This window comes from Ceratotherium simum, chromosome 19 (genome assembly GCF_057802395.1).
Source record: "Ceratotherium simum simum isolate JZ-2026a chromosome 19, ASM5780239v1, whole genome shotgun sequence".
In the NCBI taxonomy this organism is placed as follows: Eukaryota; Metazoa; Chordata; class Mammalia; order Perissodactyla; family Rhinocerotidae; genus Ceratotherium; species Ceratotherium simum.
In genome coordinates this window covers 29,888,240-29,903,434 of record NC_141918.1, presented here as the reverse complement: position 1 = coordinate 29,903,434, position 15,195 = coordinate 29,888,240, and the positions used below count along the sequence as shown (strand labels likewise).

The 15,195-nt window shown below is 40.1% G+C and overlaps 1 protein-coding gene across 3 annotated transcripts in view; it reads left to right on the top strand.

Annotated features, from left to right (window-relative positions):
* PDSS2 (decaprenyl diphosphate synthase subunit 2) overlaps window positions 1-15,195 on the top strand; it is a 283,492-nt gene that overhangs the window by 232,868 nt on the left and 35,429 nt on the right. For all 3 annotated transcript variants that reach the window (XM_087443957.1, XM_087443956.1, XM_004422178.2), the window contains exon 7: window positions 7,643-7,675. In XM_087443957.1, coding sequence (XP_087300083.1) covers window positions 7,643-7,675 — 33 coding nt within the window. The remainder of the gene's footprint in view (window positions 1-7,642; window positions 7,676-15,195) is intronic.

Below are 15,195 nucleotides of genomic sequence, written 5' to 3'. Positions count from 1 at the left end.
TTCGTGTCTCTTCTAGATTCCAAGACAGCATAGCAAGAAAAATGGCTTGCAAAGGGATAACAAGACTTTTGAAGAGAGAGAGATTTGTTATGTTAATAATACAAGCCTCTTCTCTTTTTTTTAATTGGGCACCATAGCCTTCTGCACCTGTCTGTTGCTTCCTCTTTTCCCAGTGAACCAAAGAGAATACGAGAAAGTTAATTCCATGGACATTAACATTTGCCTCTGAAAAGTAGTCTTCCCAGGTGAAAGAGATGATAAAATCAGGTACCCAAGCAGTCCAGTTCTGAATGGTGTTGACTTCTCTGCAGATGCCTTCTGTGCTCTCTTATTAGTAGGCAAGAACGGAAGAGATGTCAAAGAAGAGACCTGCCCTGTTCCTTTGTATTCTGACACCTTTCCAGCTCTGTAACTGGAGAGCCCAACAATACAAGGCCTGCTTCTCCTACCAAACCAAAACTCAACTTCAGGGCCAGCAGACCTAGTAGATTTCTGATTTGTGACCTTTTTAAATCCTCATACACTATACCCAAACATTCTGGGATGAGGATGGAGGTATCCTTCCTGCCTTCCTCTGTCCCCCAGCAAACCTCCTTGTTAATATATAAACTAAACTCCACCTCTTAATACCAATGCAAATGCACAGAGAGTTTGTGTTCAGTAAGACTTGTTTTCTCTAAAGGAGCCAGTGATATTTCTGCCAGTGCCAAGGCACAAGACCTTTAAAATGTCATTATTTTTGCAGCCACCATTGTAATCATTTATTCAAACAAGGATCATTAATGGATGATGGGTTAAGACAATTGGATGAGTGGTTAGTAGGGAAATGAATATTCACATGCTCTCAAGGCACCCTGCGGATTAATGATTAAATACAAAGGAAGCAATGAACAAACTTAGTTTCACCAGTAATGAGACAAACTGATATCCTATGACTCCTGACGTAATAGAGAAGGACTATATAGCATCATCTGTGTAGTTGTGTTGCCAAAAATGTTTTCACTTTAATTAGTCATGAGAAAACAATCAGACAAATCCAGGATAAGGGACATTCTGCAGGGCAACTGACGTGGATTCTTAAAAAATGCTAGTATTATGCAGGACAGAAAAGGTAGTGGTATGGGGACTGTTGTAGATTAGAAGAGATTAAAAAGCCATGACATCCAAAGGAAATGTATGATTTTTAATTTGATCTTGGATTGGGATAAAAACAGCTCTAAATGGGGCCAGCCCAGTGGCGTAGTGGTTAAGTTCACGCACTCCGCTTCAGCACCCCAGGGTTCTCAGGTTTGGATCCTGGGTGTGGACCTACTGACCGCTCATCAAGCCATGGTGTGGTGGCATCCCACATAGAGAATAGAGGAGGATTGGCACAGATGTTAGCTCAAGGACAATCTTCCTCAAGCAAAAAGAGGAAGATTGGCAACAGATGTTAGCTCAGGGCCAATCTTCCTCAACAAAAGAAAAAACAAAAACAGCTCTAAAGGACAGTATTGGTTGAACTTGGAAAATCTGAACATGGACTAAGTATTAGAGTAAGTGTTAAACTTGTTGAGTGTGGTCTTGGGTTTGTGGTTATGTAGGAGAACATCATTGTTCTTAGGAGATAAATGCTGAAGTATTCAGGCATGAGGCATCACGATGTCTACAACTTTCAGTCAGCAAATGATCATCTAGGGAGAAAGCAAAGATGGCAGAATATTAGCAATTGGTTAATCTAGGTGGAGGGCAAATGGGTGTTCATTATGTTCTGTCAACTAAAAAGTTTGAGGGAAAGGTGGTTTTCCTTGAAGGTTTAAAAAGAGAATATTTAAGGAAAAAAAAGACTGTTATTCCTAAATATAGCTGGTAGCATTTGGGAGGAATAACATGCTAAGTAGAGATGATCAGTCTCTTGTAATTTCTGGACTCCCTGCTGTGGAATATTAGTTTTCTGCTTTTGGAAAAACGTTTCTTCATATCCAGCTTTCAAGTCCAGATAACAGTAGTTAGAAATTGGAAACAGTTCATTTATGTCATCCAATCCTTCTTTGTTACCTGGCCTATAAAAAAGCATTTGTTTCTTAAAGTAAAAGACTACATTGTACATCCATCCCTTACCAACAGGGAATCTATCTGCCTTTGGTGTGCAGAGACTGGTATATAAACCTTTGGAATTAATCCCTCTGCGCATCTTCTCAATCAGAGTGCTGGCTTTTTTTGCTTTTGTACAGAATATTGTTTTACAGTGCTTGCTACAGCTGTCTGAGGAGGCCTTCATTGTCAGGAGCACTGGCACACTGTCTTGTCTGTTTTCACATTTTTTTAAGATAAAACAAGGTTCAAACCACACATTTTCTGTGAACTGCTAAAGACTAGGAAAAATTACTTTCTTTTCTCATGACCTGGATTGACAAGAAGCACACCTACAGGAGGCAAAAAGATGAGTGAATCCCTTTTAAAGACCCTAGTAATGAAGCCCTCAGGGAATTGCTGTGGATGGTGGAATTTACTGTGGTTTCTGGAGATGAACAGTGTGGCAGGAAGAGGTTCAGGATGGCCGGCTGTTGAAATACAGTCTGCATTTATATTATATCAGCCTATTTTGGGCCCCAGTGAGAAAGTTATTTTAATATCTTGCTCTGCTAGAAATATACATGATAAGTGGCAGATGTCAGAAAAAGGGGGAAAGTTATAGCACTCCATTCTCCTTGAGACTTAAGAAGTTTATACAGTTGTTCTCTTCTAGCCTTTGAAGTAAACACTGATGCATACGCGAAAGCATAAATTGAAAAGGACATCAGACATAGTTCAGACCAGTGATCCTCAAATGAATCAGAATCTCAGGGTTAGGGTATTGAGGATCTGCATGTTTAACAAGCTACCCAGGTGATTCTGATCAGCCAGCCCAGCATTTGTGAGAACCCAGCATTTGGAAATATCTGGCCTGGTCCAATGCTCTTATTCTACAGATAAGAAAATGAAGACCCACAGAAAAATTTAAAAAGTATTAGATGTGTTAATCTATTATGGACCAGAAACCATGTTTTCTGGCTCCCAGCAGATCCATCTTCCCAGGAGGTCTTAGGCCACCTGCTTTCCTCCATAGACAAGGCCTACTTAACACATGAGGCTTTGAGGTGTGCATCTTGAAATCTGCTGAGGTCTCCTGACTTCCATTGCAGGCTCTTTCCACTTCAACACCCTGCTTTCAAGGTTGAGGCTCTTAATTGCACTAAACCACTGCATCTGTGAGAAGGCTGCTACATCATTCTTCTCTGTTCTATTCTTTTGTTATTTGATTTTCATGAATTCTTTGAATTTATTTTCTGTAGATTCCCTTCCTTAGTCTACTGATAAAAAGAAGTTAGGTAATTAAATGAAAATACAGTATTGTTCAATATGGGTAAAAATTATTTGTAAGGCACCAGCTAATGGCTCCACATTAACTACATAATGGACCCAAACACCCAGCAACCCCGGAACTAAGAGTGAGTAAAATGAACTTTGCTTTGTAAGTTTCCTGAATAGACAGTACATAACCAACACATTTAAAGAAAAAGCACTCATCCATCTCTTCATTCATTCACCAGATATGATTGACCATCGACTATATACCAGCACTGATCTAGACATGGAATACAGTTGTGAGCGGGAGAGAAAATTCCCTACTCTCATGGAACTTAAGTTCTAGAGGGAAATTGTATGTGAAGCCTATCTAAAACAGAACTGTGCAGCCCCCTAGAGGATAAACTCCATGAGGGCAGAGATTTTTATCTGTTCTGTTCATGGCTGTGTATCTGGTGCCTAAGCAGTGCCTGATACACAGTAGATGCACAGTGGATAATGATTGAGTGAATGAGCAACCATCAGATGAAACAAAAACTACAGCCCCTCCCAAATTGACTATTTTACAAAAAGAAATAGAATAGGTGTTTATGAGAAGCATTATTTACATAGGGGATTAAATCATCATTTGCATTTGTTTCTAATTTGCTAGATTTTTATAAACTTTTTTTTTTGCTAGATTTTTATAAAGCTTTTGGTGAAAAATAAATTTTTATATCAGAGTATGTACTCTCAGGTGTGTGTATGGCATATGTAGATATTAACCCACTTAGCAGCTGGAAATATATACCTATAAATATTTAAATAGGGGCCAGCCCTGTGGCATAATGGTTAAGTTCACTTCCTCAACTTCGGGAGCCTGGGGTTTGTGGGTTCGGATCCCAGGCACAGACCTACGCGCCTCTCTTCAAGCCGTGCTTTGGAGACATCACATACAAAATAGAGGAAGACTGGCACGGATGTTAGCTCAGGGACAATCTTCCTCAAGCAAAAAGGGGAGGATTGGCAGCAGATGTTAGCTCAGGGCCAATCTTCCTCACCAAAAAAAAAGATTTAAATATTTATAATGTTTGTTTTATAAAATAAAAGATACTTTTATGTACAAGCTAATGCATTCAAGGATGAAATGCTTTCATAGAACTGGAATGTTTGTTGTGACAAAATAAAAAGTACATTCAAGTGAGCTGCATATCAAGTTACAGCCTGTTCAGGTTGTAATGGCTGTGGTAAGCGTGCTCTCATTTTATGCAGGCTTCTAATTTCTTAGCTTTCAAAACATTTAAGAGCTGATGTCAAACAGATATGGATTTACATACATGGTGTTTCTCTGCCGTTGTCCCCAGAAAAGTATATCTCTACTGGGTGAAAGAGTGGTGGCCAAGCTAGGAATACAAAATAAAATGAAAGAGTTTCAAAATAGCTTGTGATTGATTAAATACAAGTACCTCAAAATAATATCCCTAAGATGATTAGTTTATAAACAAAGTATGTGATGGGAAAAATGGTTTTACAAAAATTTGTGGTAAGACTACTCTAGATGTCCTGGTCTGTAAACAGCGTTACCTTCACTCTTACTACCTAAAGAAACTGCTGTTGAATTTTTTTTTATGAAACAAAATTGGGAAATGGCTCAATACCTCCAAAAGGCAGAGTCCACCCTAAGTCCCTGTAAATTTACCTTGCAGTCTCAAGATACGAAAGCTCCTCAGCTTCCCAACTGTCAACAGATACCACTTTCAACACTGTAACATGTCTCCCATGTTAAACACTGAGAGATGACAATGTTGATGGAGCTAGAATGGAGAGGAGCTTGTTAGAACGGACGCAAAATTTAAGTCGTGAGGAAATGGCAAACGTGTTTCAGGAATGAATTGTTTGACAGTAGGAACAATTCTGTAGGGCTTCCAGTTTGTGCATCATTTAAAAAGTGCTGTGCCTGAGCAATCCATACTAATCAGCAGGAGACAAGGAAAAGGATGAACAATTGAAAAGATGGAAAACTTGTAACCACAGGATCAGCCTCAATGTCCAATATCTCTTAAGCTAAAATGAATTCAAGAGACAGCTGGGAGTTTGAGAACTTAAAGACTAAGCATATTGTGAAATACTGCTGCTGAAATTTTGGTCACAAGCCATGGATTATTCATAGAATCAAGGCCAGTTCATATTTGCACAATATTGAAGTGAGCAGCTAAGTCATGAGTGCACCATACAGATGTGCTCAAGGGCTCCCTACCACTCCTGCAGAGGTTACAGTGGGAGGAGAGGGATTTTCAGTGTAGACAAAACTATTTTGGGAAAAGATGTGCATAGACAGACAAAGAAGTAAATATAAAGTATCTGAGCAGAGAGAAGAATAAGCCTGGTTTTTAAATTTCTGTAAGAATTGACTCATATTCCTGTTGGTATAATGCATATCAGGACTAAGTTCAAACTCTTCTTAGTTCACTGGAAATCCTAGATCCCCCCCAAAAATTTGAAGAGCAGATTGAAATACCCAACTTCTTTTTTATAGCGTGTTGGTTGCAGAGGACTTTTGTTTCATTTAAAGCATTCAAGTAACAATTTTAACTTAGAGTGATCTGTGATGGTGCCAACAGCTATACATGAGCAGTGTCGTGTTATAAGTTGCTTATTAGGAAAATAAGAAACAAAATGCAGGCATCTTTGGATAAATTTTTAGAAGATTGTAAAGAAGCAAGAAGAGTCAGGACCAATGTTATAAACATCTCCTTTTCTCTCCTGAAAGTAATCTGCCCACGTTCATTATCTGTATAGTGTCATTTGGACTCTGAAACAAAATGGTCTCAAGACCTAACCTATTCGTAAGTGGAAGGGCTCTTGTTCTGTGCAGAAGTGGCAGGAGAAGTTTTCTTCTGAAGTCGAGCTGACCTATCAGCAAAGACTAACACATTGGTTGTCTCCATTATGTTAAGATTTGATATAGGGGACGGCCCGGTGGCGCAAGCAGTTAAGTGCGCGCACTCTGCTGCGGTGGCCCGGGGTTCGCCGGTTCGGATCCTGGGTGCGCACCAACGCACCGCTTGTCAAGCTATGCTGTGGCGGCGTCCCATATAAAGTGGAGGAAGATGGCATGGATGTTAGCCCAGGGCCAGTCTTCCTCAGCAAAAAGAGGAGGATTGGCAGATGTTAGCTCAGGGCTGACCTGCCTCACAAAAAAAAAAAAAAAAAAAAGATTTGATATATAACACTTTTGAGTATATGTGTTAATTTTAAATTGTTTTTTAATAACTAAAAATATTTTTTAAATAAAATCTGACCTCATATAGGATGTTTCCTTCACCTCCATCTTTCTTCCCTATCTTCATCTCTGATGGAGGTAGGCAGTGGAGGTGGGGATCTTTTGACATAATACAACATAATAAAAATTATGCCAAGAGAAGTAGAAAAAAAAATTACCCCACAGATTATTTACTGATTATACAGGAGGAAACATATGATTATTTTGTGGAGCATCTGGTAGTCACCACCTTAACCAAGTGATCAGATTTGTAGCATTACTAAGAGTGGGACAACCTGACATTTTGTGCCTCCTGAACTGATGCAATATCGAGTGCATAATATTCCATATAAAGTATTCTTGCCAAAAATGTTTAACCTAAATCTAAGCAGTCTTCTTCAGACCCAAATTTCAGTTTCCAAGCAAAACAGGGACAAGTTAAATGACACAATGAAGAAATAATATGACAGATACAAAAAGAGAGACATTTTATAAGACAACTACCCTAGTCTCCTCAAAAAGTCAATGATTTTCATGAAAAAAGTTAGTGGTTTTTATTTTCATTTCTTGAAAAATGGGGAGGGACTAGTCTAGATTTAAAAGACTAACCAGAGACATAAAAACCAAATGCAATGTGTGAATCTTGATTAATTCCGGTTTGGAGAAAAAAACTGTAAAGGATATTCTTGGGACAATTGGAGAAATCTGAATATGGATTGTATGTTAGATGACATGGGATTATTGTTAGTTTTTTAAATTTGGTAGTGGTCATGTGGTTATGTATGAGATGGCCTATGCTTACAAGATGTGTGCTGAAGCTTGGGGGAGTGAAGTCGTGATGTCTGCTACTGCCAAATCTAGATAGAGTGTGTATGTGGGCTCATTGTACTGTTCTTTCAACTTTTCAATATGTTTGAAAGTTTTATATGTTTTATATAGTTCACTATAGAGATATAGAGGGGGGGATATAGAGAGGGAGAGAGTTGACTTTTATTCATTATTTATTATGAGAAACAAACGTTATAGAAGCACTAATAATTTTTAAAGAACTAATTTCCCCTTTTTCTATTTTAGGCTCAAGAGAAAGGAAGATTAGACTATGCTAAGGTAGGTAGATTTTATATATACTACACAGTTTTATACATTTCAATTTGGTGTTTGGTTTTTGTTATATTTGAAAAGTCAAGGGCCGGCCCTGTGGCTTGGCGGTTAAGTGCGCGCGCTCCGCTGCTGGCGGCCCGGGTTCGGATCCCGGGCGCGCATGGACACACTGCTTCTCCGGCCATGCTCGGGCCGTGTCCCACATACAGCGACTAGAAGGTTGTGCAACTATGACATACAACTATCTACTGGGGCTTTGGGGGAAAAAAAAAAAAAAGAAAAAATAAAAAAAAAAAAAAAAGAAAAGTCAAAAGAGAATCATCACATTCAAAGCTAAGGGACAGTCCCTGTTAAGTAACAGGCATTAGCTGGTAAAATAAGATTCATTCAACGCTAAATTTATTTATTGAGTGCCTACTTCATTCCAGACACTGTGGTAGGTGTTGGGAATACAACAGTGAACCAGATCAAGTCTTTCCTTTCATGACATTTACAATCTAGTGGGGGAGATAGATAACTAATAAACAACTAAATGGATACATAATATAATGTCAGGTGGTGATAAGTGCTGAAAAAAAAAAAACCAACTGGGTAAGATCACTAACCATTGCTGGAAAGATGCCTTTGGCCTATGGATGGAAACCAGCTTTTAGCATCATCAGATAATACCTGGGAAGCACAATACAGATTTGGATCCTAAAGGCAGTAGTTTTCACATCACCTGTGGAGATTTTGAAAACACACATTTCCTAGGTTACCTCAGCATCACACCCTCTTTCACCAAGATCAAAATCCCCTGGCAGGGAGAGCAGGGCAGGGACAGGATGGAAGGGTTTGAAAAGAGGCTCCACAGATAATTCTGACACACAGCCTTGTTTAAAAACTGCCAAGGGAGTTCAGATTTCAGTGCACCAGTGCAAGCCTGTGAAGACACTTGGGTCACATTCTGTTTTCCCCTCAAGACAAATGGAACATTTCAGCAGGTGTGTGGAATGCATACAGCTGCTTGGCTAAAGGAAAGGACCATGCTAACCATTGGGTTTATGCCACAGTCGGGAATATCCAGGGCGTGAGCACACCTGCACTCCAAAGACAAGGAAGAAATGTGACCTGTAAGGGCTCTGTGTGCAGTAGGAAAACTAAACCACACTGCGGTCTCTCCAGGGCTGACCCGGAACCTTGTGCTCTGCTGACAGCCCCAAGGTGCACACCCATGGCTCCTTTACTCTAACTCTTTTCCTTCCCTGAAGTGCAGTCCCTCCTTTCCTCTGTCTCACAAACTTTTGCCTCCTTCAAGAAAAATTAGATCAATAGGAGCACCTCTAAACTGAGGACTTCCAGATCTGTCACTCTATCTTAGATGTCTACTTGAGCCTTATCATATACCCAAACGTGGGCTGTGGACATATCCTCTTGGGTCTCCCACAGGCAAAGAAGCTCAATGTGTCAAACTGAACTCAGCATCTTCCCTGGCATCTCTGGTTTTTGGGTTTTTTTAATAGACTTTATTTTTTAGAGCAGTTTTAGGTTCACAGCACAATTGAGTGAAAAGTATAGAGAGTTCCCAATACCTACCTGACCCCACACATGCACAGTCTTCCCCACTATCAACATTCTGTACCAAAATGGTACATTTGTTACAGTCAATGAACCTACATTGACACCTCATTATCACCCCAAATCCGTAGTTTACATTAGGGTCCACTCTTAGTGTTGTATCTCTGATATCCTTTTTACATATTCGCTTTCCTGATGTTTGCACTGTCATCCCACCAGTCAACCATGTGAGAAACTTAGAAGTCACCCTTGAATGCTCCTACTCCCTCACCCCTATGTTCCATGACCAAGATGTGCCGGTTTTATAGCCTACATTTTCTTGAATCCACCCCCTCCTCTTGATCTCTCTTCCATTGCTCATATTGAGTCTCTTCATCTGAACCACTGGAAAGCCTACTGAACAGTCTCCATGCTTCTCTTTTGTCCCCACAGATCCATTACCAGTCAGAATATCTATCTAAACCACAAATCTGACAGTTTCACACTCCAGCTTAAAAACCCTTCATTGGCTCCATCTTGTCCAGAAGGCAAATTCAAAGCTTGCTAGATTGTCATATGAAGCACTGTGTGATCTCGCTCCCTAGAGGGACCCTCCAGCTTCATCTCCTCCCACCTGTGCTCCAGTGGCACCAAATTACATAATACATACTGCTTCTGTACTCCATGCCTTGACTCATGCTGTCCCCTTTGCTTGGAATGCCTTTCCCCTTTATCTGGCTACCCCTGCTCCTCTTGTAAGGCTTAATTTAGGATCATCTTCTAAAGGAAGTCCTTTCTGGTTCCCCAGGCTGGATTAGGTGCTTTCCTCCATTCTTTAACACACTGTGCATCTATCTCTCAGTCATTGCACTTACTCTCTTATTTTACAGTGATCATTTATGAGACAGTTCATCGACTGTGAGCTCTTTGAGGGCAGGGACAGTATCTTATTTGTCTTTGTATACTTGGTGCCTGACACAGTGCTTGGCACTTGATAAATGGTGAGTGAGTGAATGAGTGAATGAGTGAGGCCATGAGTAAGAAAAGAGAAGACACATAAAGTTAGTTGCAGGAGAAATTCTGGTATAGGGCTTTTGATCTCAATCAGAGAGGAAAGGAAAGTTTTTGACACAGGTTACTGGTATCAGCACAATTAAGAAGATTGCTTAGGAAGGTTGTAATAAACTGGCCTGGAGATAAAGGCTGGGATTTCACTGTGATAGTAAAGGAAAGCTAATTTATGAACACAAAAGTAAGGGAAAAGACATCATGATTTGGCAATAGAGTGACTATTGATCATTGATGCTTATTTATGACTCAGAGAACTCCTTTAGGGTTTCTTATTGCAGAAGCACATGACAATAGAAGAGACTTGAAGAAAAAATATGACGCACAGATAGAACTCCCCTGGATCAAGAAATGGCTCTGTCACCAACTCACTGCAGAATCTGATATCAGTCGCTTAACCTCTTTGGTCTTCCTTCAGTTTCCTTAGTACAAAATAGTTTAGAATAGTGCTAGTCTTTAGGCCCAAATTTGAGAGGAGACATTCTTTTTTTGTGGACTGGAGGTCGGGGACATTCTTATCTTGTATACTACTGAGGTCCAGATCCATCCCTTCCTCCATTCATCCACCCAGCCGCTACATATTTGCTATTTCATGTGTGTGAGGCCCTGTGCTGGTGCTGACTGCCGCGAACAAGACTGATGCAGGCCTTTTATCACACCTTCCTTGACTCACACCTCCCTATCTAAAGTGGCCACTCCCCCTTTGCTCTGCTTTTTTTCTTCTTAACATTTATCATAATCTAAAATTATTTTTATTTATTTACTTGTTTCCTTCTTCTTCCACTGGAATGTAAGAGCCCTGAAGGCAGGGTCCTTGATGGCCTTGTTCATGGCCGCATCATCTGTACCCAGCGCAGGCTTACACATGGGAGTGCTTGATAAATGCGTGTGGAAGAATGTTGCATTAATGTTATGCTGGGAGAAGTGCAGGAGGCTGTGAGTGGTCTGGAACTGAGGATTATAGACTCCAATTAGCCATGTTAAGAGTATACTGACTGTATAACACAGTCCATCCCAATGTTCAGTAGCCCTAAGTTTGCCTTCCCAAGTGCCAAAGACAATATTTCTCATGCCAGTAAACACAAACCCACCCTTCTGAAATATATGGTACTATTCTGATATTAAAGGGCATAACTTGATCTAGGCAATTAATCCAGACCTATCATCCTTACATAGACTTAAATGCAAGTAACATGGGGAAAAAAGATTATAACCATCTCTACCAAGTATCTGGGAGATGTCTGCAGGGTACAGCTTGCAGTAGTGTGTCTTATGCAGTTTATCATGGGCCCGTAGCGTGGTCATGGTGCTCATGCTGACTGATGCAGACATCATGCTTAGCAGCTTAGGACTCCCCTGGTGGGTTTTTCTGTAAAACTGCATTTTAAAAACTCAGCAGCCATTTCTAGAGACCGTCATGAAATTTATTTGTTGCTGGAAATTTCATTATTTCTAAGTGGTGAGTATTTACTCAAAAGCCAAATTTTATCTTAAAAATCAGATTTCAAGAACCACAGAAAATTATTTTGGCTGTGTGCTCTGTGGCTTTATATGCCATCTCAAATTTTGTCAGTCTCAGAATGGCAAGGAAGTAGGGGAGAGGGCAGAAGAGGTGATCGTTTCAAAATCAGTCTCAGCTGGAGCTCGAGAGTGTTTGTCACATTCAGCAAAACAGTGGTCTGGCCTCAAACACTCAGATAAGAAATTGAATTACTTTTTAATTGCGTTCTTGTTGCGATAGAGCCTGGATATGAATGCTTTACACTGCTGCGGTGCCTTTCATCTTAAGATATCAAAGCACTTGACAACTATTAATCCATTAAGTCTCTCCCACCTCTGTAAGTGGTTAACACCAGCACAGGAGCACTCTACTCACTACTGAAACTCGTCCACCTGGGGCTGGGCGAGGATGGAAGCTGTTTAACCGTAAGGCGATTCTACCTAGTAGCTTCTAGAATGAAAAAACAAGGACCATCTTACTTACCTAGTTAAAACTGTGGGAGAAGTTTTAGTAGACAGAATGTAATTACCAGAAGTGAATTGTGACCAAAAAACAGGTGCTAACAGTTTTGCTCATATATGTGCCATGCTTTGGGCGTCTAAATTACAGCGATTGGTCTGTAGCCGTGGATGTGTATCTCTCAAACTATTCCATGTTCCCCAGGCTTCTGGCCCCAAGGTTAAGCACAGCTGATAGAGTTCAGTGCTAGAGGGAACAGTGCCACCTATTGAGTTGTAGAAATTCATGGGCATGTGGTGGGACCAGTGGAGAAGCTTCTCGGACCACATTCACGCCTTGGTTTGCTATGGTAACTAATATATGTGTCTGAAAGGAAACGAATATGTTGACTACTCTTGCTTAGAAAAACATCTACAAACGTCTGTGTATTTTCCCCAGCTGGAGCTGAGCGTATGCCTGTAGTTTAGCCTACTGCTACTTGAAATACGCATGCTGCTAAAAGACTGAGGCAGATGGTATTTTTACCACTTCAGGCAAAACATGGCACCTATGGTTCGGCTTTCTACAATTTTAATTTTTTAACACTTTTCGAAATGGCTGTCCTAAGTAGCTCCATCACAGAGACAGCAGACTTTTTCCCAATTTCTTTTTAATAATTTCTTCAGATATACAGATATGACTAAATATCACTTGGTCAAAACCAGACTCTGTCAGCACTGCAAGTCGGCTCCTGCTCCTTCTTTCACAAGTGCCTAGGCTTGGGCCTTAAATGGGCTTTGATATTCATGCTAATTTTGACACAAAGACTCTAAATGGTTTACAGGAGCTTTCTTTATATTCATCTCCAGTCTTTACTGTGCAGTTCATATAATTTTCCCCATGACTCAGTACAGAACAGAGAGTTTTTCTTTAATGTCTCCTTTCTGAGGTTCACTCTAAGCACAGAGAATTTCTCAAGGTTAAGCACTCGATAAAGAAAGATTTTGCAGGTGTTAATTCATTAGGCTTCCAGTTCTCAGTCAAATGTAAGAGAGATTTTTTTAAAGGAGTGGGTTTTTGACGTGCCCACTCGCCTGGAATTTGTTCAGGGTTGCCGTGGCACACTCCTCTGGCCCATTCTCCGGTGCCTCTCAGGCTCGGTGTCTGGAGCTGCTGCTCTCCTCTTCCCTCCTGCCCTCAGAAGGCCTTGCACATTTTGTTTTATTATAAAACACATTTGCATAGAGTGCACATTAAAATTCTCTTCCCACCAGCAAACAGTGCTGTCCACAGACATTTGCATTTGCATGATCTCATACCATCACTTCCCTTTAAGAAGAAAAAAGAGTCTTTTCTCTCATGTCATGGTTCTCCTTTCCAAGGTTTGCCCTTTTAGCTGTTTCTGCTCTTTTATTATATAGATTGCTTCAACCATTTTGCTGCGTATTGAGTCCAAAATTCTACTTTTTTGAACCTTGAAAATAGAAAATTTTCTGTAAATATTATTGTCCTTTCTTTACTGACAAAGCCAGACTCTTTTTCTTTTTTTTTTTGCCTGTTCGTTCTTTCCCGTAACCCTAGCTAACTGGCTCTGAGGATTTTTCACATTGGCACATTTAGAGACCAGATGTTGCTGTGTTTTCTCTTCCCTGTACCCCTTTCTTGGGCAGATGCTGCTTCTCCTATCCTGAGACTTTACATTAGCTCCTTTGGTAAAATAATCCGTACAGCATCACTGTATGCACTAAATCTCTCATTTCCTCTAACCTCTTGAAGATGTCTTAACATTTAGGGTTTCTGCTTGGGTGATAATTACAGAGACTACGTAGAAGCATTGACATTCTCTTCTCCCATCTTTTTCCATAAAGGACGTGTGGTCCAAATAGGTGAGATATTTATAATAGAATTTAAAGAAAAAAATCCAAATACCATTATGATATGGGTGCAACTATGTAAAATTTTATGTGCTTGATAAAGACTAGAAGACAACATGTAACAATGTAAATAAGGGCATTAAAGTGATAACATTTAAGTGTGTTTTAAAATAAGAAATATATTGTATTCTTTTAAAGATTTCTGTTTTAAAAGTGTAGACTAGGGGCCGGCCCGGTGGCAGTTAAGTTTGCATGCTCCGTTTCGGGGGCCCAGGGTTCAGCGGTTTGGATCCTGGGTGCGGACCTACACGCTGCTCATCAAGCCATGCTGAGGCGGCATCCAACATAGAACAACTAGAAGGATGTAGAACTATGAAATTTCACTATCTACTGGGGCTTTGGGGAGAAAAAGGAAAAAAAGGAGGAAGATGGGCAACAGATGTTAGCTCAGGGCCAATCTTCCTCAAAAAAAATGTGTAGACTCTGATTTGAATTGGAATTTTTTCAGATTATGACCTGAGCTACTAGGATTGAAAAATAACTTGCCCGAAATCATGTTTTTAGTGACATAACCAGAATTTAATTCTAGGCTCCTGAGGAATTGCTTGCTTTATGGCAATAGGCAGAAATGCAGTTGTAAAATGTAATTGTTGTAAACTGTGAATTTTTATGCTAGGCCTTAAGGAGTGGTTGAGGTGCTGGAGGACAACTGAGGAGATGCAAACCTAGTGCACTGAGCAGGCATTGCAGGCGTTGACCTGATGACCTAGGCACAGCCCAGGGATAGGTGCTGGAAGAAACTGCCGGGGCTCCCATCTGGAAGTTTTAAATCCCTCACTCTTTGTTTCCTTAAAAATCAGATAAAACCAATTATTTTTCTTTTGGCAGTTACATTTCAGACAAGTGTTTTTCCTTGCAGCAATAATGAATAGATTTTGTTTAATCTATTTTTCAAAACAATTAATTTACTACAGTCAGTTTTTGCAACTACTGCTTTGATTCTGTCTCCTTCGAAATACGGTTATTAATGATGGAAAAATAATCATTGATCAATTTCTGTCTGTAATAAAGCGTAGAAGCTTTTGTACCATGTGAAACTTTTAACCAAA